Source organism: Cotesia typhae, unplaced genomic scaffold (genome assembly GCF_013202065.1).
Source record: "Cotesia typhae breed Kobodo isofemale line unplaced genomic scaffold, CoteBio_Ctyphae contig_5, whole genome shotgun sequence".
Classification (NCBI taxonomy): domain Eukaryota; kingdom Metazoa; phylum Arthropoda; class Insecta; order Hymenoptera; family Braconidae; genus Cotesia; species Cotesia typhae.
In genome coordinates this window covers 2,922,596-2,947,852 of record NW_027423757.1, presented here as the reverse complement: position 1 = coordinate 2,947,852, position 25,257 = coordinate 2,922,596, and the positions used below count along the sequence as shown (strand labels likewise).

The following is a 25,257-nucleotide window of genomic DNA, read 5'->3' as shown; positions in this document are numbered from 1 at the left end:
GTTTCAGAAAAAAAAAATGAAACAATCTTTTTATACAGTAAACATGGAGTTTTCATTCAGCAGAGTGACTTACAAGTGAATACAGGTTTTAACAGAAAAAATCTTTTTACGGAAAATAACAAGTAAATAATTTATTGTCATAAAAGCATATAGTGAGGCTTTCATAACTTTTTTGGTTTATAACTTTAACTCCCTATTGTCTCCTCTCTATTTTTCAATAAAAAGTAGTGAAGGGGATTTTGTCTATTACAGTGTATTCTTTAATTTTAATTCATGAAATTTATTCAAATCACTTTCATTTTTAAAAAATGTTAACTTTAAAATATCTTTCTAAAAAACGTGAAAATTTTTTTCAATTTTAAACTCTATTAATTAATTTTAATTTTTTTTTTTTTTTTTTGTAAGAAAAAATTGAATTCATAAACTCCGGTGTATTTTACACGGCGATTTAATTCGTTTATAACTATTATAAATTTATTTAACATTATATCAAGAAAAATGAATAATTGTTATTTTTAGATCAATGATGACAAAAAGTTCAATAGTAAAAGATGTAGAATGGGCAATCGGAAGCCATCGTACGCTTCTTCGAATAAATGGTTTATGGATTTACTCTGAAAAATATTCATGGCTTGCCGTCGCAATGAATATTCAAGCATTACTTCTTACTTTAAGTATATTTGGATTTGTTACATTGCCCCAAACTGTAGCGTTAATGAAAACCTGGGGTAATGTTACGCTGATTGGGGATAACATTATGTCCAATTTACCGGCCATTATGGCTGGAATAAAACTTATTAAAATGTGGACTAACAAAAAAAGTACATTGCTTATTCAATATTTTGCCTTTTTTTTATCAATCTTCGTCACTCGCTCGATAAGCGTTGTACCGCTGTGTTGAACCAAGCCCCGTGTTACCAAACTTTTCTTTTTTTTTTAATTAAAATTTTAAAAAATCATTTTTTTATTGTTAAATGAATGAAATTGATAGCGATCTTTCAGAATTTAAATATATTTGAATACCGTAATTTTTTCAGCCTCAATAATGGTCAATAGTATGAGAAAAACGTATAAATACAAAAACAGCGGCGCCAGGATCATTAAACGATTGGCGAAGAATTAGTCTCATTTACTTAATTAATTTTTATATTAAATTGTTTGTTGCAGTTCTTGTAACGATGGTGAAACAAATTGAAAATGACTGGTATCAATTAAATAATGATACTGAACGAGATGTTATGATAAAGTATGCAAAAATCCCCAAGTTAATGTTACTGTGCGGCTTGGTTAACATTACTTCAAGTACTTTGCTTTATCACGTTTTATCAAATTTCTTTGGAATTACTTTACGTGCAACATCCAATCTCACTGATATCTATGGAGATAAAATTCTCCCACTTCAATCGGTGTACTTTTTCGATCTATCGACAACCCTTAGTTTCTATTTAATATCATGGAGTCAATTATTTGGTTCTTTAGTTGCCAGTCTTGTTTATACAACTTTCGACATAACTTTTGGTTTATTTGTGCTGCATACATGTGCTCTCCTAGAAAATCTTTCAAAACGAATTCATAATATGCCAATGGATTCTGAAGTAAAATTTCAGAAAACTTTGAAATCGACTGTTTTGCAACATTGTGCTTTAATCAGGTAATCATTGTTGAAGTGTATTTGAAGAATTAACCGTAGAAAAATAATCTTGAAAAATGGAATCAAAAGAGCAATCTTTGAAAAAATAAAAACGCACAAAAAAAAAACAAAACAAAAAAGATAGTGGCGAAGAGAGTGAAGGATATTGGAACGAAATTGCATACCTCCCAACGTAAAATGCGTGGTCATATAGGGTCAGCTTATTCGAGATTGAATAGTTTTAAATTGATTATAACTATTGAATACATTGAAATTGAGATCATTCAAAAAGAGTTTGTCAAACATAAATTTTCTAAAAATTTGAATCGATTTAAACTGGTAGATTTTGAGAAATTTCAAAAATAAAATGTTCAAAACAATTCTATGGTAGGGATAATTTTTAAACCACTTCATCGTTTTTAAAATTTAATCAGCTGGAAAAACTTAAAAAAACATCATATCGTTCGTTTTTGTCATTATCAAATCATTTCAAAAAAATTCTGACTTTTCAATAATTTCAAAATATCTGATTATATTACTTTTTTGGAACTTAAAAAAACGCGTTGAATAGTGTTAACGAGCCATGAAAAATGGATAGATATTGTAGTTGTGAGCTCGAAAAATTAATGACATAGACTGAACGATATTTACCTAATTTATTTTTTATAATTGGGCACAGCCGAATGGCGCTTTTTTAGTGTGTAATTACTAATTACTAATTTAATCACTCTTAGTCGCAGCAGTATATTTATTGCATTGACACTATTTATTCAACATGATAAAACATGCAATTTCTGTTCTTTTTGGATTCATTTTTTGAATTTTATTGTTTTCATAAATTTTTTATCATCCTGATACCATTTGATAATTTCGTAGATACTAATGCTCATAACTTTATATTTAGATTTGTAGGTCAAATTGAAGGGATTTTCAGCACAGTATTATTAGGATTGGTTATATCTTTCGGCGTACTTTTCAGTGTTTTAGGATTTCAAATCGTAGTCGTGAGTACTTTAGATCCCATAGCTAATCATTAAGAAATTTAAACTCAATACTCGTAGACGTCTGTACTTTCGAAAAATGTAAAAAAAAAAAATTATTTTTTCAAAAGTTACAAATCAGAATGATACCTTAAGTGTCATTATTTTCTTGTCACGCAGGGTAAGAATTTAAATTTTTGATGCAGTTAAGGTAAAACATTTTTTTTTGTAGTAGACTAAGATCGATTACAAACATGTAAAAAGTAACAATTTCAGAGCATTACGGACAGTGAAGTACAACTACCTATATTCCAAGCAACTTTTTACATTGCATTCATGAATTACTTTTTAGGCAATGTTCATTTATTCATGGGTTGGCGAGAATTTGATCGAAAGAGTTAATTATGAAAACTTTATTAGAATTATCTTCACAGTAATATTCAAAAAAAATATTTGATGTTTCTATTATGCAGAGTGACTCCTTGAATAATGCAATTTACAACTGTGATTGGACGTTGCTCATTGCAAAAGACCGTCGTCAGATGATTTTTCTGCTATTAAACTCTCAGAGAAAATTATGCGTTACAGTAGGAGGTGTTGCTTCAGTGTCTCTTGATACGTTTGCAAAGGTATGTAAAGTATGCTCAATACTTTGAGTTATCAACTGATTAATGTTGTTGTGATAGTGATTATCTGGTCATGTGTGATGCTTTGAGTTTTAATTGTTATTATTAAAATTGTACATAATAAAAAAATTGATAATTTTTAATTTGAAAATTTTAGTTGATAAAAACATCTGCGGGGTATATATCAGTGCTACTTGCAGCCAAAGATTGAAAGTTATGCACATTTATTGGAAAATATATAGTAAAAATAAACAATAAAATAAGTAAAACCATAATTACAATATTTTTTATTTTAAACTTTTGTTATCTACACAATCTAGACCGTGCTTTAGATAAATTTAATCACTATCTTAAAATATAATGAAGTTTAATTGCATAGAAACAGAATTTTTTTATCTTGTTAACCTCATTGCCGATAAAAACGCATGAATTACTTAAAATAGATTATTGTATTAAGTTTCACATAATAAATCAAGGTTATCAGTATATTTTACTTTACTGTGCTTTAATTTATAAACTATTATATTTTTTCTTCCTCTTCACTACCAACGGTTTCATTTTCAACGTCAACAGGAGTATCATCAAAATTTGACGATGTACATTTCGAAATTTTTGATTTCGTTGATTTTCCGTCCGAATATTTTGATTTACACTTCTCAGATTTTTTATTTTTCTCTGCATTCAAATGACAATGTGAGTCGCATTCTTGTTCATGCTGCTCATCAATTATGTTCTCGTCTTCAGAAAGTGAACCAGAAGATTTTTTCAATTTTTTATCCTTCTTAATTTTTTTCTTTGTCTTATCTTTTTTCTTCTTGTCTGCCTTTCCATTCTTTCTTTTATCACTACTTTTCTCAGCGTCAGTTTCAACAGATTGACTGATTTCTTCATCGGTTTCATCCGAAGTTTCTAGATCATTAGACTGATTATCAACTTCATTATCAGTCACAGTGTCTACACCTTCGTCTTCTTGTTGATTGCGATTTTCTTTTGTTTTGTTATCCTCAACTCGTTTTTTTTTCTCCTTTACTTCGTTTAATATTTCGTCACTTCGAGCATTTTCTTTTCGTTGTTTATTTTTTTGAGTTTTTTTATGTTTCTGAACTGTTTCTTCCACAATCATTTTTTCATCTACATCCATGTCTTCAGTTGATCGTCGTTTTCTCTCTTTAGTTTTTACATGGTTCTTTTCGGCCTTATTTTTTTTACCATTACTAAAAAAAATCAATGAACGCTTAAGTTTTTTTTTATATGTATAAATCATAAAATAAAATTTATATTTACCGAGTTGAATGATGTTCTACATCAGAGTGTTTATTTTTGCCGTGAGTTTTTTTGCCGTCAGTACTTTCCAATGATAAAACGATAATCACGCACAAAACAAGTGTAGCAAGCACAGCGATTCTATAAATAAAAAAAAAAAAAAATGATTTTTACAATCTAAATCATCTTTCTGAAAAAACTTGGATTTAAGTAAAAATTATATTTTATAAAAAAATTAAATAATTAAAAAAATAAAAAGTATATTTTTTTAAGAGCAGATTCATAAATAAACAATCTTTGATTATTTAAAAAAAAAAACCTACCGCATTGTTGAATTAAAAAAATTATTTTCACTAACAAATTATGTAAAAAGAATTAAACGGTATGTATTCACAACACGAAATGAAAAAATGAATTTCCTTTAAAGTATTGAAAAACTGGTGCAACTGGCATCCCACCACAACTATGATAATTATTCCACTCGTTATCCGTTAAAATGATAGCAATTCATCTGATATGGAATCTTTGATACGCTAAATTTTAAATGACGTCAATAATGTGCATTTATAAGAGATTAGCAATGTATTAATTTCACATATGTTTACCTATTATTTCAAGATTATTAAAAATATTTTTGACGCACCTTGCTGATACATATCAATTTTATTATAATATCACAATAAAAATGTAAATAAAATTTTTATGACATTATTTGTTTTTTAAAATTAAAAATAAAGTGCAAAAGGTTATCGAGTTATTTTTAGATTTTGATAAAAACTAATTGTGAATAAAACTAGAAGTTTGATTATTACATTAATATTTTTTTATAGGATGTTAAAGAAATTAATATTACGTTTTTATTACCGATTTTCTTTGCCTATGATTTCTTTTGAATATTTTTAGATCTAAAAAAAAATGAATTTAAAAAATGTAATTAATTAATATGCTGATCAGGTAAAAAAGTTTATTTAAAGGAGGAGATTTATGGATAAATATCGTAATAAAAACTCAAACCCTGAAACTTCTTTTTTGTATCTTTGGATTTAAGACAATCCCGCAAACTGCAGTATTGTTAAAAGTGTAGGGTGACGTTTCTCTAATAGAAAATGCTTACCAGTTGCGATGGTTAGTATAAAACTTTTGAAACTATGGATTAACAAAAAAGTATTTGCATCGATTTATTACTTTTCACTTTTATGACTACAAAAAACTTTTCAATAGTTAAATTTATTAAATTCACCATGATCAAATTGAATCACTTAAAAAAATATTCCCGATTTTCTGAAAATTATTGATTTTCAAAATAGGGGGAAGTTAAAAAAATTTTTTTGCCACATTTTTTGAGTACTCTGTTTTGCCCAACTACCTTGCTTCACTCATTACCCTTTCCCTATACTATTACAACTAAATGGAGTTCATTATTGTATCAATTATCGATACTAACAGGGATGATGGTTTTATTTAATTTTTTGATAGGCAATCCAGTCTTTTTCAAACTATCCTTTATTTTATGATCTCGGGATATTTTCATTCAATACTTGGATTGAATATCATACGATGCTAATTAGAATTTCGTTGAAAAGCAAGAAAATTACTTCGAAAAACTTTGGAGTTTCGGTTCAAGTCATTCTTTGGATTATGAATTTTGGTGTATTATACAATCAAATTATGAATGTCAATTGAATTTACCATCGGAGAACAAAATAACTTAGTTTTTCGTAATTCTCGGCCAAAAATACGTAAATACTAGTTATCCGAATACAGTAAAAAATTTTGCATCATTGCGTCATTAAATTTTGTGTTAAATATTTAACACTTTTATGTGTAAATTTAACATTTATTGTGTTAAATTAACACAAAAAAGTGTTAAATATTTAAAATAAAAATTTTTAACACGAAATTTTTTGACGCAAAATTTTTTACTGTGAACCCCGGAACCTATGAGTCCGTAAGAGCTACCCTCTTCAGCCGAGGGACTATAAGGGGGAGATACGGTTAATTCACTGCAAATATTAAATATAATATAACATAAAATAAAAACTAAATAAAATGGAAAAAATAAAAACAATCAAAAATGAAAAGTGTTATTGAATAAGTTATTATTGTCTTTTATTTGTATTTAAAAATATTTTTATAAATAACATTTAAACTTGTCATTAATGTAATAAAATAAATAACTAGCTATTTATAATATTTATTCTTTCAAATATAATCACTATACATTCGCACGAATTCCACAGATTTACAGCGTATTGATTATTAATTATACATCCTTTTTTATTACAATAACAGTTTTACGCCATTAATTATTTATACAGACATAATATTTAATTATTTTTTTTTCTTTTATTACTTTGCAACTATAAAGAGAACGTTACAAAAAATTGATTATTAATCATTTGTTTTCCATCCTACAATAATGTTGTTTATAACTTTACAACAAGGCACTCATAAGTTTAATCTTGTATATTATTACTTTTTAATTAGCGCGTACTTTTAACACAGTATATCTATTTCAAATACGATTCTTAACAATTTTAATTTTTAAAAAAGATATTTGCAAAGTGTCATATTTAGTTTTAAGTATTTTTAGATTTTTTTATTTTATTTAGAATTATGAGCTCTATATACTATCATTTTTCATTCTAAAACCTTAATTTTTTATGCCTAGTTTTATTCATTTATTTATTTATAAGTGATGAATTGTTTATAAAAATTAAAAATAATTCTACTTTCAAAGTACAATTACTCAGATAATTATTCATTATTATATAATATATAAAATAAAAATACAAGTAATTAATAAAAAAAACATGTCTTCACTTAAAAAGTGAAATTATTTTTACTCATAGTGTGAATCAATCACATCTTCTATTATAAGAGTTTCGATTGAACTCCAAGAACATATATATGTTTGTACTCTTAATCTAACGTTATTTTTTTAAGTACCTTCAAAATCGAATAAAAAAAATACATAAATTTTTAATTTGTAAGCTATATTATTTTGTAATAAATTTTGTTTACTAATATTTTAAAATAAATTTTATATAAAATAACCCGCTAAAAATATAAATTTGATTTAAGACTAGATATTACATCCAAATGAATGTTTGTAATTATTTTTCTGATTTTCTGTGAATGATATCTAGAAAAAATCTAAAAATTAATTTGTAGGCAAAAAGCTTTAAAACTTTTGGAATTCAAATTAGTTATGATTACCTAAAAATGGTTTATTTTTTTCATAAATTATTATTTTGAATGTCTTCCAAGCAGTTTTTTTGCTTACAAAATTGAAAATTTTCGTACATTTGTGAAAATATGCTTCACATAGAGATAAATAATTATTTTCGTAAGTACACATATTTTAACTAAAAATTTAAAGATATTTAAAACTGAAGTTTCATTATATATATATATAATATTAGTGGAGTCCAATTGTGCCCATTTAATAAATCATCTATAATCTAATAATATATAATAAATTGGTAAAACATTACCTGAGACTTTCATTTCACAAAAATACTCTCTTTTTCTAGATTTAAATACAAGCTTACTTTAACTGCCAATGTAACAGGAATTAAAGTCACGCACTCAATTGAATGCTTTTGTTTTTAAATACATAATAATGCTAATAATAATAATAATATTAATATTAATAATAATAATAATAATAATAATAATAATAATAATAATAATAATAATAATAATAATAATAATAATAATAATAATAATAATAATAATAATAATAATAATAATAATAATAATAATAATAATAATAATAATAATAATAATAATAATAATAATAATAATAATAATAATAATAATAATAATAATAATAATAATAATAATAATAATAATAATAATAATAATAATAATAATAATAATAATAATAATAATAATAATAATAATAATAATAATAGTGTAAGTAATATTTGACAGTATCGTAAGTAATTAGTTTTTTCTCTTAAGTAATAAATATAGTATTAACCTTATCAAAGTCTTATTTTTCAAGTACATAAATTTTCAATGTGAATAATCATTTATTAATTCTGGTTGTTCTGGATTGCTAGAACGATTGGGCAGATTTTTACCATTTTTTAAATTCGAATCATTTAATGGCTCAATGTCGTTGTCGACTGGCTGAGAGCGTTTTTGATCGACATAGTTCCACGGTTGAATTTCTGAGGTACCGAATATTTGATAGACAATATAAGTACCACATGCAATACCGCTGGTGAGGCCGAAAACGTTTCTCCATGCATCCAGAGTTTGCTGTTGAAGAAATAAGTGACAATTGATTATTTTATTTTATAAAAAATTATAATAAATAAATGTAAAAAAATAATATTACATTTTTATCAGTAAATAATCCAGCTGCTTGAGGCGACAAGAAACTAGCAGTCATGTGAATTGTTTGAGCGAATGCTAAAACTGGTCCAGCTAAATTTGGTGCTATGTCTACAATATTAGCCATAGCACCAGCGTAGGCTGCTGTGATAAGTGTTACAGCAATAAACCATATAATGAGAACAATTACTATGTTGCAGCCTAAATATCCAATTAGAAGTACTAGTAGTCCCGGAATAACTTGAGCTATTTAAAAACCAAATACAACCATGTTAATATTTGTACTCAGTACATAACATTAAATAAGTGTTTTATTTTCATTTTAATCTTTTATCCAACGAGTGACTTTGCTAATTTTTTTGTCAATAAAGAGTTTTATTATTCTAAATTTTATTTTTCAAAAAAAAAAAATATCTAAATGAAGTTCTTATCCAAAATAATTGATTTTCAATACCTTTTTGAGCGAAAATTTTTTCTTATACACAGAAAAAAAAATTTACTTAAATAAAGTAAATAATTTTGAAGAATTTCATTATCTTGATTTGACAAGAAAAATTCTTAAACTAAAAAATTTTTCTTGGTTTAAGTAAATTTTACTTGATTTAAAAATTTTTCGTCTTGATTTTAGTCAAAAAAAACTCTTCAAAATTATTTTCTTGGTTTAAGAATTTTTCTCTTGATTCAAGATAATTTTTTTTCAGTGTACAAAAATTATTTAAATAAATAAATCCAAGTGTCTGCTTATATTGCGATGGATGAATGGCTTATAAAAATGAATAAACTATCTACTTACATATGGCTGTGAACATTTTTCGTACATTAGTTAAAGTCATTAATTGTCTCGTCACAAGGACATCCGCAATGTAACAAAAAACCACAGAACTAAAATAGCTACAGATAAACGGTGCTCCAGAAAGGAATCCATTCTAAAATTAAAAAGTTAATTTAAATTTTATAATAAAAAAATGTAAAGCATTAAATATATCAATGTGCTTATGTATATAAAAAATTGCAGATATTGATGCAATATCTTTACTATGATATTTATTAAAAAGTATACTTACAGTCTGGATGCTGAAGCCTAGGACAGTTTTCATGTACATAGGACCAGGAATAATGAATACATAATGCACCCATATTCTTCCAAATGTTGTAATTCCAATTGCCCATGCTGGCCATGAGGTTAAAATAGACTTCCAAGGTACTGGCATCGCTTGCTGTGTGAAATGTTACGTTTATTAGTGCAATGTTTTGCTAATTTTAATAATAGCATTAATTATTTACATGACAATTTCTATGAAAAAACAAAAAAAGGCAAAAAATTAATTTGAAGAGAACTTTATGATTTAATTCAAGAATTCGTTTTCTTGAAACTTGTTTTCATGGCATAAAAATTCTATCAAATTCAATCAAGAGTATATTATCTTCGTAAAATACAATCAAATTCTTAATCGAAAATTACAATTTACTTCAACTAAAAATAATTCATTTTTTCTTTAAGTATTTTATTCTTGACTTAAGAAAAAGTTACATCATTCAAAATACGTACCATAAAATACTCTTTTTCGAGAGAGAAATTTTTTAATAAAATGTAGATTATTTTGTTTGAAAACTAGTAAAATGCTTTATTTAAGAGTAAAATTCTTAAATGAATTATTTCTCTTCATCTAAGAGTTTTATGTTCTTGATTTAAGAGTTAATTTATTCTGTTTTGATACATGCTCTTATTCATTTACTTACATACATTTCTTCCGAAATATGGTTACAATGTCTGAGAAATTGACTTATAAAAGGTAATGTTTTATTTCTCCAGAAAAATCAGTAATTATATTTTTATGTTGATGCACTAACTAATTGTTCTTTTTTAAAACTTCTAAATTGTTTTTATTGATAAATATTTCAGTTGATAGCAAAAAATTTTATTTGTTATTTCAATAAGTTTGTTTCTCATGTAAAGTCATTTTTACTATTTCATCTGACTATCATTTTCATAACTTATGAAAGATTAACATATATTATTGTATTAAAATTATTAACTTTTTGGATTTTTAATAAATATAGGAAAAAATCCTAAGAAAACGACTCTGACAAGGTTTCTACGTTAAGAAAACTGAATATCTCGAAACAAGAGTGAAATTTTCAAAAGAATATTTTTTTTTAATCAAGTATGATTCGATGAAAAATTATATGAAAAATATTATAATTACCTCAGTACTTCCAACTTGATGGATAACGCTGCCTTGGATGTATTGGCGCTCTTGGTGCGATATCCTGGGATGAGAGGCCGGCGTATCAAAGGCGAAGAAATACCACAGCACACACCATATAACCCCGATACTGCCAGTCGTGTAGAAGACGACTCTCCAGCCATAATGGGCGATGATAGACCCACAGAGGAAGTACGTCAAGCCAATTCCGAAGCTGAACCCTGAATATAGATAATCGTTGTGTTAGGAGTAGCTTACCCCATGACCAAGTAGAAGATGAAACATGACGTTGAGCAAATGTATTGAAGCCACAAAACCTGTGCCGCGGGATGACCGAAAATATTCCATGTCAGCACGTTCACTCTGTAATGCGATCCAAATGAAGTTTTACTGTGAAGAAGGACGGTACTGACCAGCGACAAATGAACTGATTGAGTGATTTAATGAATGATTTAAATAAGTGAAAAGAATAACAGTAATTGTAAAAAAATAAAAGTTTTTTAAGTCGAGAGGAAGAAAAGAATTCGTCTAAGGTGAAACAATGAAACTTTTGCAATAAGTGAGTTGTTGATAGGCGAGAAATGATCTGTTTTTAGCAATCCAAAGTGAAATTTCTTCTATGATATTGAGTGTTATGATTTATTTATTTAGAGAGATTGAAATAAGTTAGTAGAGAAAAGCCGGGCAAAATGATAATCAATTATTTTTTTGTCTATAAATCTGACACTTTTTGCTCCTGTTGAAAAAAAAAAAAAAAAAAATATTCAAATATCGTTTTGAACGTAATTAAAATATTCAAAAAATTTTTTTAAATAAAATATGACTAGTCATATCATTAGAAAATACAATATTGCTCACTTTTAAGATTACTTGATTTTGAGGGAATCAATATTATTTTTTTATTTTTGTGGCGAAGAAGTAAATCATGAAAATATAAATCAACTATTAGTAGAAAATTTCATAACTTTTGCAATTGTGTCAAACGATTTCATTTTAGTGGTCTGTTTTTTTTTTTTTTTTTTTTTCTAGTTAATTTATATTCATTCTACTCGTTACTCAAAAAATCATATAGTTCTTTTAAAAATTAAAAATTATGAAGGCATAAAAAAATTTTATGTTTGTATTTTGAAATTCTTTCACCAGTGATAACTTCTAAATAAATCAATTAATTTAAATTAAATTTGTCATTTAACACAGATTTTAAGCTTCAAAGGTAGTTTAATTCTAAAGTTGATTCGTTAGTTTGAAAACTTCTTCAAAAAATCTGTTCAAAATAATGTATAACTAGCTAGTTCTCATAGAAATTAATGAACGTCCTAAACTATTACAGAATTAAATTTTTAACTATCGTTTTATTTTACATGGACAGTCAGCGATTGTTAAAACTGAAAATGAAAGCAACAGGTTTTGTACTGTAGATAAAAACGCAATTCGAATGCATTTATTGAAAGATAATTCAAGCGTCTTTAAAATTTAAAAAGAAATACTCCAAAAAATTTGGACTATCTATTTTGTGCAGCCCTTCTCTTATAACAAAAGATTCATGCTCGTTAATTGTAAAGTTTAGTGTAAGATATTATGATAGTATATATCTTTTTACAGTATAGGGAAGATTAATATTTGGTTGATTTCAGTTTATAATGCCGTTTAACGTGCGTGTATCAAGCTGAACTGATTCAACCAGGCTGGAAGTATACTCATGCCGTTCTCATGCTGTTGAGCGGTTGCCAATCGAGTATACCTCGCGGTCCGGTGAATTCAGCTACGTTGGAGCTAAATCAGTAAAAAAGTAAATTTTCAAAATTTTATAATGATCGCAAGAGATTATGTACATATGTTTCAATTCTATTAAAAACTTCGTCATATCGTAATAATTATATGGTTATTATAATAATCATAGAATAATCGGTGATCCATGTGGAACAACTGACTGAAAGAATTTCAATAAATTGGTTATTACTTATTGCGAAAAAATTTTCTTAAATATTATTTCGATATGATTGACTGAAAGAATTATATATTTATCAATATAATATCTGTATGAAAATATAATAAATATGCATAATGGACAAAATATATTTGATGGCAAGTAGGATAAATATCTATAAAGAAATAAAATAATAAAATTCATATGTAATAATTAATCACGACACATGTTACATAGTCTAAGGCGAGATTATTAAAGTTTCACTGTAACACAAAAAATGTTTTTAGTGGAGTTTCCCGAGTTGAAAAAATTAACTTAACTTCTATACTAAAACGATTGATATAAGCTCATTTTTTCGAATCGGGTTATGCGGATTTTTATACACAGTAAACAAAATTTTTTTTTACCTTGGAATGATGACATGAAACGCGACCGCTCAACTGGTGGAATCCAATGACCGACGATCGCATACATTGCCGGCCAGGTTAAGCCCTAAAGTAATATAAACATTTTTAATAAATATCAAAACGTTTTTACATACATGCAAAATTTTATAATGGTTTAATTTTTAAAAGTTTAAGGTGTGTGATTGAATGTATGAATACACCTTATATAGACGGCACATGTTAAGTTTAGAAAAAAAAATTAGCGATGGAATTTTTATTTACTTTTTTACCGTAGCTATTATGATATTCAATTGTTATATGTATAACAATTCAAATAATCACTAAGACAAAAACATATAATTTCACAAGATGTTTTTTTTTTTATGAGATCGTTGTTGATGAAAATTGATAATAAATATATGTATTAGTGTTTAAGTGCTTGTAAGGATATTATGCGTTGTAAATGTACACAGAAAATTTTGATACATAAAATCATTTTTCAAAATCAAATCAAAAAAAACCTGTCACTAAAAAATGAATAATTGGGTAAGTTTCGGAGTCCATTCTTAAAAAAAAAAAATTTTAAGTATATCAATGGATTCATTTTTTTAATTAAATGTATAATAATGAATTAGTTCCAGAAGAAATTAAATCTTTAAAATTTTATGGTCAATTTGCTAAAAAATTTTTTTCTCATTCGGCTCAGAACTTTAATTCGAAAGAACTTTTATTAGAAACATCATAGCTTAAAACTTAATTTATAATTCAATTCTTGTAAAATTATTTAAGTTACCAAGGTTTTTTATGTAAAAAAATTATATCACTGTTGCGTAGAAAATTTTGTGATCTATAAAGCAATTTCGGCAGAAAAAACAAATAAATTTAAAAACAATAAAATTATAAAACTTTTGAAATTACACAGTAAAAAATTTTGCGTCAATGCGTCAAAAAATTTTGTGTTAAAAATTTTTATGTTAAATATTTAACACTTTTTTGTGTAAATTTAATACTTTCTTGTGTTAATTTAACACAATCAATGTTAATTTAACACAAAATTTTTTGACGCAATGACGCAAAATTTTTTACTGTGTATGTTCTACGAAAGTAATTTAAATATTATTTTTTTAATTGACAGATAAATAATTTACAGTATTAAACGTTATGTACATAATCAAGAAAACAATCAATTTTTAGTATTCCATTCACTGAGTGTAGAGATTAGAGATTGTTAATCCGGGCTAAAAGTCATCCGTTCAAGGTAATTATTTTTAAGTTTGTGCAAAATTAAATATTAATATGTATGTATAAGAAACTTACACTAGCGATCCCTTGGATACTTCTTAAGGTAATCATCGCTCCATAGTGCAGATCCGCTGCGGTAGGTATAAGTAGGCTACATATGGCAGTAAGTAACTGTGAGCCGCCGAAAACAGTCTTTGTCCCAAAATGTTGGGTAAGAACACCACCGACTATTTGTGAGAGAATATAACACCAGTAAAAGCTACTTGTTATAGTAGATTGTATTTTTGGGCTCCAATCAAATTCACCAGTCGTCTAAATAAACAATTAATTACTTTAATTGATAAAACCATCAATGCGGTACATCGTACTGAGAAATTTTATTAATAAACCGTTTATTATAAAAATGAACGATCATGATGAATTATTTCACAAAATCATGCAATTAGCTTTTGTATTAATTTTTCTATTAATAACTCACTGCAGTTGAACTAGTAGAGTTATCTAATAAAGCAGTTGTGTTTGATATCTCGTAACAATATGAGTCCTTGGTGACATTTGAATCCGAGGGAACTGGTTGAAATTTAACCATCTCAACCATTGCGATATTTATATCTGTTCTCATCATGAAAGACACCAGAAATCCAGAAAATGAGAGCATATATAATACTACGCGAGCGGGAACTAAGTCTATAATGAAAAAATTAATTATTTAGCTGATAGCGCCATTGACAGAGTATCTTTTAGAACATATAATAATCATTATAAAAATTTTACCCGAAAGTCGTCTCAAGCTGTATGTTGGTCGTTTGAATTCCGAAGAATTTTCATATTGACTGTAAAATAAATCAATTAATTATTGTACTGCTTTTGATATTAAATTACAATTGTCTCGACAGTATCTTCTTATCAATTTATAGAGTAATTATATTACAATTTCAAACAAATAAAGTATAGTTTTTTTTATGTAAACTTTAATTTCTAACCTCTCAGAATTTTCCATTGTGTTGCTCTGATGATATCACCAAGGAAAATTGTGCGTTTCTTTACGAACGAAATGCAACAATATCGATCCACAATCACCTTGGATTCTAGGAAAAAAAATTTAATCAATTAATTACTGTCATTTATAAATTCTGTTTTAAACAATTTTAAACTAAATGGTTTTTAATTGCTTTCCAATATCCTCTATAAAATATAAGGTTAAAGGTGAAGTTTATAAGGTCAATCTACCCTTTTCAACCGTGGAAATAATTTTTTCTAATTGTTCTAAATATTTTTATAATTGCTTGCAATACTCGATTAATTTCCGGGAAAATACTTTAGATTGAACTAGATCCAATTAGAATTTTATTGGTCTTTGTAAAGTTCTTCAAACCTTCTTGGATCGAAAACTTTTGTGGATAAATATGAAGAGCCCATTTTGTATTTCTTCTTCTTAAACTTTTTTATTTAACTTTTAAATTGAAATTTTCCAACGCAATTTTAAATTACTCATTCAATTCACGAATAAAATAAGCAAGAAATAAATTTGATAAATGTAATTAAATATTTTCAATTTATTTATTGAGAATTTTTTCAATTCAGTCAGTAATTGATTTATCATTTTAGATAAATAAATCAATTATAATGTTATGTCGTGGCTTGCAACGACATTTTTTTCTTTTTATAATTTATTTTTAAAATACATTTTTTTTTATAATCTTATTTTATGGTTTCTTCGAATTTTATTTCAAAGCATAAAATTCGAGAAACATTAAACGAGGAAAATATTAAGTGTCTCGTCCGGTCTCTCTAAAGAATTTTTCCGTCATTAGTCAGTTTCGAATGCTTTAAAAGATAAAAAAATCCTAAGTACACAGTAAGGGGAGTTCTATTGCCTTAGTACTGCATAGCTTCACTGACGCTTGGAAAGGTTTTTTTAAATTATTTTCTAAATAAGATAACCTTAGGAAAAGAATGTAACTTTAAAATTTTAAAAATAAAGTAGTTATCATAAATAATATTTAAGATAGACTAATAGTTATGAATTTTAAATAATAATAAATAATTAAATAATCATAAAAATTTAAATGATAATTAATAAAAGATAAAATACTTTTAAGATAAAAAAATATACAACATAATTTTCAAATATTAATAAATAATTAAATAAATACTTTTTAAATAATAAACAATTAGATTAAATAAATTATAATAAATAATTACTTAAATAACTAACAATGAATAGTTTGTTCGAATAATTATAGAAATGACTAACAGAAATAAGAAATAATAACTATTAATTAATTAAAATGAATTAGTTAATAACATTAAACAAAATATAAATGACTTAGTTAACATAAGAAAATGTATGTGTGTATTGTGTGTGCATGTAAATGTGCTTACGTACACGCCTATACATAGATGCACATATAGTCCATAAGTTAGAGAGAGAAAGGGACAGCGTGCCCTCTGGGCCTGAAGAGGGGAGTTCAGGCGAACATCTTCGGAAAAGCCGAAAGAGAGGGTAGAATCCAAGGGAAATAGGCCGCTAATTGGTTACTGTTTTCCCCCAAATAGTAATTTTTCAAAACCCCAAATTCGAGGCCCTGAGATCCTCGCATGAACTCACTCTCTTCGTCCTCCAGAACTCGCCCAGTGCGGATCGCCAACTAACTTGTAAAATTCAGTGGTTGTTTACTTGAATTTAAAGTAAAATCAGTGTTAGCGGAATTTAAATAATACCGAAGTAGTTGAATTACTTCCAAACCAACGGCTCAATTCTGCGGACTCATTCAGGCAGAATTCAAGGTTCAAAAAATCATTTAATTAAATTAAAAGTAAAATTCTGTAACACGGCGAGTAAAATCCCGATAACGTTGAGCCAATTAATTGAATAAAATTAATTGTACTTAAGAGAAAAAATTAAAATAGTTTTGTAATATTAACCCTTGTTCTTTTATATATCGAATAAATAGTTAAATTTTAAATATTATTAAAAATCGTTTCGATAATATTATCCTTAGCAAACCTTCTGAGTCCCGGTCTAGAAGCTTCGGCTTGGATCAAAAAAAGAATAAATAAATTACGTAAACAAAATTGGACGGAACAATAACTTTAAAATATTTTCTTTATCAGCGTTTCAGCATTGTGAGTTCATAAGAATTTATAAATTTGTTCTATCTATTAACTTTTCTAATTAAGATTGTTGTAATCAATCGAGAATGTAAGACTCCCTTTATCTCTCTTCGAGTAAAACTAATTAAAAAAAAATTTTTTTTTTTTTCATTAAATACAGTAAAATTACAATTTAGGTAAAAATAAACAGTTGTAAAATTGTGTCAGGTGAAGATGAAATAATTGATTTATCGAGTATAAATCACGTTACATTGAAAAAATTTACAAATTACGATTGGAGTATCGGTAATAAATTATCACTGTGATTGTATATTTAACGTTGTTTTGCATTAAGATTATAATTTCAGAAAAACATAGCAACAAAGTATTTGAATAAAAGCGATAATTAATTAATCGCATAAAAGTATTTCAAGGCTTTTATAATCAAATTCACTCAAGTTTATCAATAACTTTTTTTATTTAATAGAAAATACATGAGCGTGAAAGAATTTTCTCGTTATCTTCTGGGTCACGACAATAAACTCTATGATCATCGTGACCGCATTTTGTAGTTCATTCTTATGGTTTTAATGAAAATTCCATTCCATCTTCCCGTCATGTCATCGAATTAAATATTAATAACACTGTACGAGAAAATAAATATAATACATTTTTAACGGAGTAGTTTAATACTTTAATACTGAATATCGAGACAAAAGGGAAAATATTTATTTCATATTAGTGAAGACTAAGTATCCTTTTTCAATTATTTAATGATAAATGTATTTGCTACTTCTATAAGTATATGGCAGTTGATGCAATGTATGTCGTCATTCGAATGAAAAAAATTACTTCCTCACAGGAAATAAATTATTTATTTTATTTTATTTGTAGCAAAGGAATCATATTTGCAACCATTAGAAATAAAAAAAGCTTACTGCTTTTCATTCATAAGTGTTTTTTCAACAGCTCAACGGTTTTACATAGAAACAATCATTAAAAAATTAATTAGATTTTCGCAGTGTGTAGTTTTTAATCTGCTCTACAGATTATTTTATTGATTTTTATTACTATTAGATATACCTATGGATATATTCATTAGCATGTATCAAAAAACAAACAATTTTATATTTTTTAAAAGATCTTAAAATTTTTTCCAAGAAACCAAAATAGAGATCTTGTCAAAATTTGAGCTTTTATACTGATATACATGTCGCGAATTAAATATTTCGATTTTCTATGTAAATAAAAAGGGAAAAACGTTGTTTTTTTTAACTTCAGAATTCTATGACTCTACATGCAATGTACCGAGGAGCGAGAGACATCAATTTTGTAGAAAATTGAACGATCTACAAAAAAGATCTTATATTATTTTTTTTTAAATACACTCTTTCAAAAGTTATACAAATTTAAAGTTGAAATATCCTAAGATTTTAGATTTTATTTCATTTTCGGTGAAATTTTTATTTTTTAGATTAAAATTTTTCGTTTATTTCAAAGAATACATTTTTCCTAAAAAATTTTCGAGATTCTTTAAAATAAAAAGTGAAAATTAAAAAAGTCATCTGACAGATACTTTCTTTAATATCATTTAATAAATGGGTATTTATTTATGTTTTTTTAAGTAATTTTTTTTTCAATGCAAAAAGTAACATAAAAACCCGTCGATTGTTGACAACTAAATTATCGAAATTAATGTCAATATTAAAGAACAATTAGTACTCACATTTTAAACAAAAATTAAAAAAAAAGAAAAATGCAATAACATAAGCAGTTTGCCTATAGATTGCTTTGTCCATTCATATTATCTACATCCACGTGGCTATTAATGCCACAAATCAATATTATGAACAATATGGCCTATCTAAATGTTTATGTATATAAAGCAAATAATAATGTTTATTGAAGCATAAATTGTATTATAATTAACTACCACTATTGTTTTTTCTAAATATGCTAAGATCGAACAATGAGTGTTGAAAAAATTATCAATGTGACACAACAAAAAATATTTCATGACACGGCATCATTTTAAATCAATTCGTGGAAATTATTTTTATTCTATATCTCATCTTTTTTAGAAATATAAAAATAACTGCAGTAAAAAAATGGTTACCTTGACAGAAAATTTAAACAATCTTCATACTTAAGATTAAAAATTTCACTTTTTGAAATTTGAAAATTTCAAACTTTATACATAAATATAACTTTATACAAAAAATATTAACTAATTTATTAAAAAATAGTAAACTTGACTAAGGAAGTTGACTTTGTCTAGTGGTTTTGCTGTTGTCAGCAAAAAAGCCGGCTATGTACTAACCATAACATAAAATATGAAGACATAAAGTGCACTCGTTCGAATTATCCCCTCTCTTTTCTCCTGATGACGAAATACGTCACATGGATTCTACTTTACAAATATAGTAATTAAAATTTGACAAATTGAATTCCGTCTTTGTTTAACAAATTATTATGTACAAAACTAACAATATTTAAAAATTTTCAGTAACTCTATTCAGCGATTACTTAATTTAACTAAATAATTCAAAAAGTTTTAACTCATTACATAATTTACCTAAAGAAATTATCGATAATGTATTAATAAATTGGAAATCAGAATGTTAATTTATTCAACCTACTCACGTAAAAAATGTGTTTATTATTATTAGTAAATTTTTAACCAAACTGAGCATTGGCCGTAAGTAACAACCGAGCCACAAGGGGATTAAATAGCTAATAAATCATTTTTTTTATGGTGGTACTTAAAATGTGATGTCAAATCAATTAAATTATTTACTGAGACGCCGATGGAATTAATTTATCGACGCAGTAATTGAAGCCTAATTGTATGGAATTGCAAAGATATGTCACGAGCTTGTCTTAAATATCAGTCATGTGATTTGTGGTATGAAGAGACCATCAGCTAAATTGTACACAGCATAATTATTATTAAGCTAAATAATATTTAGTTTCTACATAATTATTGATACCGGCATCAAGCTAAATACTCATATACCATTGTAAATTCATTATCTTTTATCATTATCAACAATTCATGATATTATTCGGTGCTTAGTGTTTTAACATAATCTCATTGACATTTATGAATGCATAATTAATGTTGTAAATTTTTGCATGACTTATTTTATATACATATATATATATATATATATATATATATATATATATATATATATATATATATATATATATATATATTTTTTTTTTTTTCGTATATTTGGATTTACAAATTTTTTATATTGAATTACAAAAGTACATAAAAACTATTTAATTTCCGTGACTTACAGATTCTTACTCTTCATAAACTAATGAGTTATTATTACGAGTTATTTTTAGTAAAATTAGAATAATATATTATACAACTAGTGCGATAAGTTGTTTCGCTTGAATGAGCAATCGACAACATTGCACGACTTGCACACATTTTTAGGAGGGAGAATTCCCCAAAATCAAATACAAAGTTAAAAAAAAAAAAAAAACAAATATATTTCAAATAATAAATACAAATTAATTGATATTAATTAACAAAAAATAAATTTTTAGAAATAAGCAGTTCAATATTGCTCGTCTCAATGCAAAGCATGGGTAGTGTTTTACTTTCACTCTCTCAAGGTCAAGCAATTATCTCGGCTTAAAGTGCTTTTATCTGAACTGTTTTGCACTTTGAATATTGAATGAGTTGACAAATATCAACAATAACACTTTCGTATGACAATAGATACTTTAAAAAACACTATTTTTTCTAGATAGTATAAAAAAAACCGTTTTGAAAAAATATTTTGGTGAACGTCGGGTTATCTGTATGTGCATAGGAAGTATGTGATCACGGTAACTCCCAAAAAACTTTACTTTTTGAGTCCATTTTTTTTCCATTCACTTCAGTGCGATTCTGAGTGATAGCTTATTTAAAATTACGGTCTAATTCAATGTCATTTAATTGCAAAATGAATAAATTCAGTGACAGTAAACAGTCTCTTTTGTATGCCTGTATGTATATAAAAATGAAAATCGTTCAATCTTCGGCCACACATGGGCGCTTCCAATCAACTCAGATTTATGTTGTTTTAATTTTTTTTCCCTCCGGGCGTAAAGCGTCAACTTTAGCCCCACTGCGCTAAACGAAGTTGCCACTTTCCGCCTTCGTCGGAAAAAAAAATAGTATACACTCCTCTAGAAGTAAATAAGAAAGCCTCAGATCACATGCAATTGTTGGCCGAGGCGAAGACGAGGTCAACAATTATATGGGATCTGAGACATTTCTTACTTTACTTTCTTAGGAGTGTAATATACTATTTTTTATAATGAAAGAGCGTTGAGACGTGCACTTTTGAATGTTCCAAACTTTTAATTAATTATTTTTACTTTCGTTAAAAATATGAACTTTGTAATGTAAACCTCACTTTTTTGATATAGACAGTTAGATTGTGTTTTTTTTTTTGTTATTTATTTCAATTATTTTATTTCTTTAGTTATAGAATTAATTAAAAAAAAATTGTGATAAGAATGAGAACTGTATAATGTAGAAGAGAATGAATAGAAGAAAAGAGTGTACTAAAAAAATCTAATAAATAACCTCATTAAGATTTATGCTCAGTAAATTATAAAATGTATTCAATATTTATGTTTATGTTATAGGATCGGGTGAATTATGTGACAACATTTGTCTAAGTTTAGGTTACATTCACTAACAGGCCTTGTACGCTTACACATATGTGCGATAGGCGAGCAAACGAGATCCCACAGCGAATTTATGATATAAACTTTAAATTTGTGTCATAAGTTAACCACTTCAAAAAATTAAAATTTTAATGAATTACTGAAAATGAAAGTAAAAAAGAATTTTTTTCACACTAAGTGATGCAAACTTTCATAATGATCACCTTAACATCTTTACTCTTATCTCTTTTATTAACGCCAAATAATATTATTATACAATACAATCTTTAACATTCTATGAAATGTACGATGAAACACCAATTTGTTATTCTAATAATTTAACTGTGAAATAATGAGTTCCCAATTTTGTATTAACTGGTGCTGTCATGAAATTATTGATTGTTGAAATAATTAATTTTTGTTTATTATGTATAGATTTTTTCCGACTGGCTCTATTACTGGCGTAAGTTGTTGAATAATGAAGAAATGGATATCAAAAATTTAAATTTTTAATGCACAAAATACTTAAGCAAAAGTTGATTTTCTGATAATGTATATTTGAAGTAACATTAAGTATACCAGGTATTTGGCTTTAGGCAAAATTTAAATTAAAAAAAAATGATGATATAAATTGATCAGAATTCAAGTGTGATAAAATTTTACCAAATTTTATCAAGTATCGATGTTGCCTCGAGATAGAGAATGTTTTAATGGAAATCGATGTTTCAACATTTTTCGTAACGTTATGAGAAACTTTGAAGCCGGCAACCGACAACAGTAACATTTAACTTTTCGTTAATTATAAAATGTGAGTTAATTTATTTTCAGCGTTGTTATTGTAGATATTCCAACCATGATTATTATAAAATGTAACTCTATGTATTTTTAATTATTTAATTTCATCGAAGATATTGTATTTTTTATATACTTATCACCACGTCACATATGCAAACAACAAAGACCTTGGCATTGCTACTATAAATTTTTTTAATCAATATAAAAGTATATTAAAATGCTTTTTTTCCATAAATAATTAAATTAAATTGATTGTAATATTATTTTTCTTACATGTTAAGTTTTGTTCTTATGTAAACATCAACCCAGTAATTTTCACAAATATTTTTGCATAATGTTCAATCACTAAGTTGGATAAAAGTTTTTATTTTTATTTTTCACAATCTGTATTTAGTTGAATCATAAAATAATTAAACATTAATTAGTGATTAATTTTAATGAAATTAGTAAACTTCTTTAATTTGTCAAATACAAAATCTTATATCTGTTATTTTTTATTCGATTCTGAATAAGAGAATTTTTAACGAATATCTTTTTTGTATAACTATTGATTTGTAAGTTACAAAATTTTCAAAAAAAGTCCATTTATATCGACCGTTCATTTCAGAGCTATAGCTCATTCCCTTTTATACAGTAGATAATACCTAATAATACCTTGAATTTTTTTTTTTAACTTCTTGCTGAAGAAATTTGAAAAATTTCTTTAATTCATCAATTTTCAGTAAATAAAAAAGTTGGAAAAAATTTGTAGTAACAAATTATTTTTCGCTAACAATACATGGAAAAAATAAAACTCGAAAAATTACATTATAAATAGTAATAAGTGTCCCGCCGTATTCACAACTAAAAAAATTACAGTTTGAAATAACATTTTTGTAATTCAAACTTTGAATGTTAATTTTCCAAGCTTACAATGTAAATATTACATTTTACATTGCAATTCTCATAAAATCTGTAATACTTACAAACTGAAACTGTAATTTTTCCAGTTTTCATCATGAAGCGCCACGTTACATTATGTACTGTAATTTTTCTATTTTTCTTTTTTCCGTGTAATAATAAAATAATCTAAAAATCGGTTAGTCTAATTCTATGAAAAATCACGATTATTATCAGAAGGAAATCAATTTTTTGCAACACCCTACTTAGATATTTATCCGTAATCTACATCCACATATTTGTAGACATTGTTGTTTTCTATAAAAATGGCGAAATAGATGCATTATATCTGAAGTAGGAATGACTTATATACATAATTTATGTATTTGTGAATTTTTTCAATTAATTTTAATTAAATCAAATATTTTGTTGCTAGACCGGCATAATATTGGGAACACGTGTTTCAGGCAAATTACGTCATCTTAAAATATCATTCCGTATAAGAATCAACTTTCTAAAAAAACTCCATAATATACTTATATATAGAGTTAAGTTTTCACATGAGCTAATGATATATTAATGGAATATGCGATAAGATTACCATATATATGAACAAAACGAAAATAATAGTAATAATAATAATAATAATAATAATAATAATAATAAATAATTCCGCGTTCATTATAATTCATGATTGACAGATAACAAACTGATGACTAATAAACATAAACAGAAAAAAATCCTTTAAAAATCAAAACAACCGAGAAATAAATAATTTAAGAATGTACTAATTTAAAATAGATTGTAAATTCGGCTCATTATTATTATGTCATTGTCAGTATTTAAAAAAAAAAAAAGTGAGTATTTAGCTGACTTACTATTATTCCGTTTATGTCATAGGATGCGACAAAGAAATGCTTTTCAAACGGCAGACTTTGGTTTACGTTTTGCATTTTTTGAACGTGATAAACAATCACAATCAGTTTACAATCATTTTACATTCAAATTAACAACACATCACTTTTAATAGTTGTTAAATAATTTTAAGGCAGTTGATATTGTTAACAATTAATTATTATTTTCTAATTATAATTACTGAGAAAAATTAAATCAAAATGCGAATTTTTTTTTAAAGTATGAATGTTACTACAAAACTAAGTCGGGAGTTAACATAAAATTACCGACGTACAAAAGCCGAGTAG

At 26.0% G+C, this 25,257-nt stretch overlaps 3 protein-coding genes across 4 annotated transcripts; 1 reads left to right on the top strand and 2 right to left on the bottom strand.

The window, feature by feature from the left end:
• The first annotated feature begins 523 nt into the window (after nucleotides 1-523).
• LOC141531599 (odorant receptor 13a-like) lies at nucleotides 524-3,527 on the top strand. Its single transcript, XM_074249503.1, has 6 exons — nucleotides 524-804; nucleotides 1,038-1,048; nucleotides 1,168-1,651; nucleotides 2,535-2,634; nucleotides 3,084-3,239; nucleotides 3,394-3,527. The coding sequence occupies exons 1-6, from the start codon at nucleotides 524-526 to the stop codon at nucleotides 3,445-3,447; spliced, it is 1,086 nt and encodes a 361-aa protein (XP_074105604.1). The 3' UTR covers nucleotides 3,448-3,527.
• LOC141531460 (uncharacterized) lies at nucleotides 3,497-4,981 on the bottom strand. Its single transcript, XM_074249298.1, has 3 exons — nucleotides 4,823-4,981; nucleotides 4,521-4,640; nucleotides 3,497-4,450 (listed from the first exon to the last, which is right to left on the bottom strand). Exons 1-3 carry the CDS (start codon nucleotides 4,825-4,827, stop codon nucleotides 3,757-3,759), a joined length of 819 nt encoding a protein of 272 aa, XP_074105399.1. The 5' UTR covers nucleotides 4,828-4,981; the 3' UTR covers nucleotides 3,497-3,756.
• A 3,372-nt stretch (nucleotides 4,982-8,353) lies between these two features.
• LOC141531458 (sialin) lies at nucleotides 8,354-25,196 on the bottom strand. Of its 2 annotated transcripts, none has more exons than XM_074249296.1 (11): nucleotides 24,934-25,196; nucleotides 15,592-15,696; nucleotides 15,383-15,441; nucleotides 15,087-15,295; nucleotides 14,684-14,920; nucleotides 13,388-13,472; nucleotides 11,054-11,274; nucleotides 9,911-10,063; nucleotides 9,640-9,772; nucleotides 8,851-9,092; nucleotides 8,354-8,771 (listed from the first exon to the last, which is right to left on the bottom strand). In XM_074249296.1, the coding sequence occupies exons 2-11, from the start codon at nucleotides 15,606-15,608 to the stop codon at nucleotides 8,523-8,525; spliced, it is 1,605 nt and encodes a 534-aa protein (XP_074105397.1). In that variant the 5' UTR covers nucleotides 15,609-15,696; nucleotides 24,934-25,196; the 3' UTR covers nucleotides 8,354-8,522. The 2 variants fall into 2 exon arrangements, with proteins under 2 accessions (XP_074105397.1, XP_074105396.1); XM_074249295.1 differs by lacking the exon at nucleotides 24,934-25,196 and adding an exon at nucleotides 19,821-20,020.
• Between the last annotated feature and the right edge of the window lie 61 nt (nucleotides 25,197-25,257).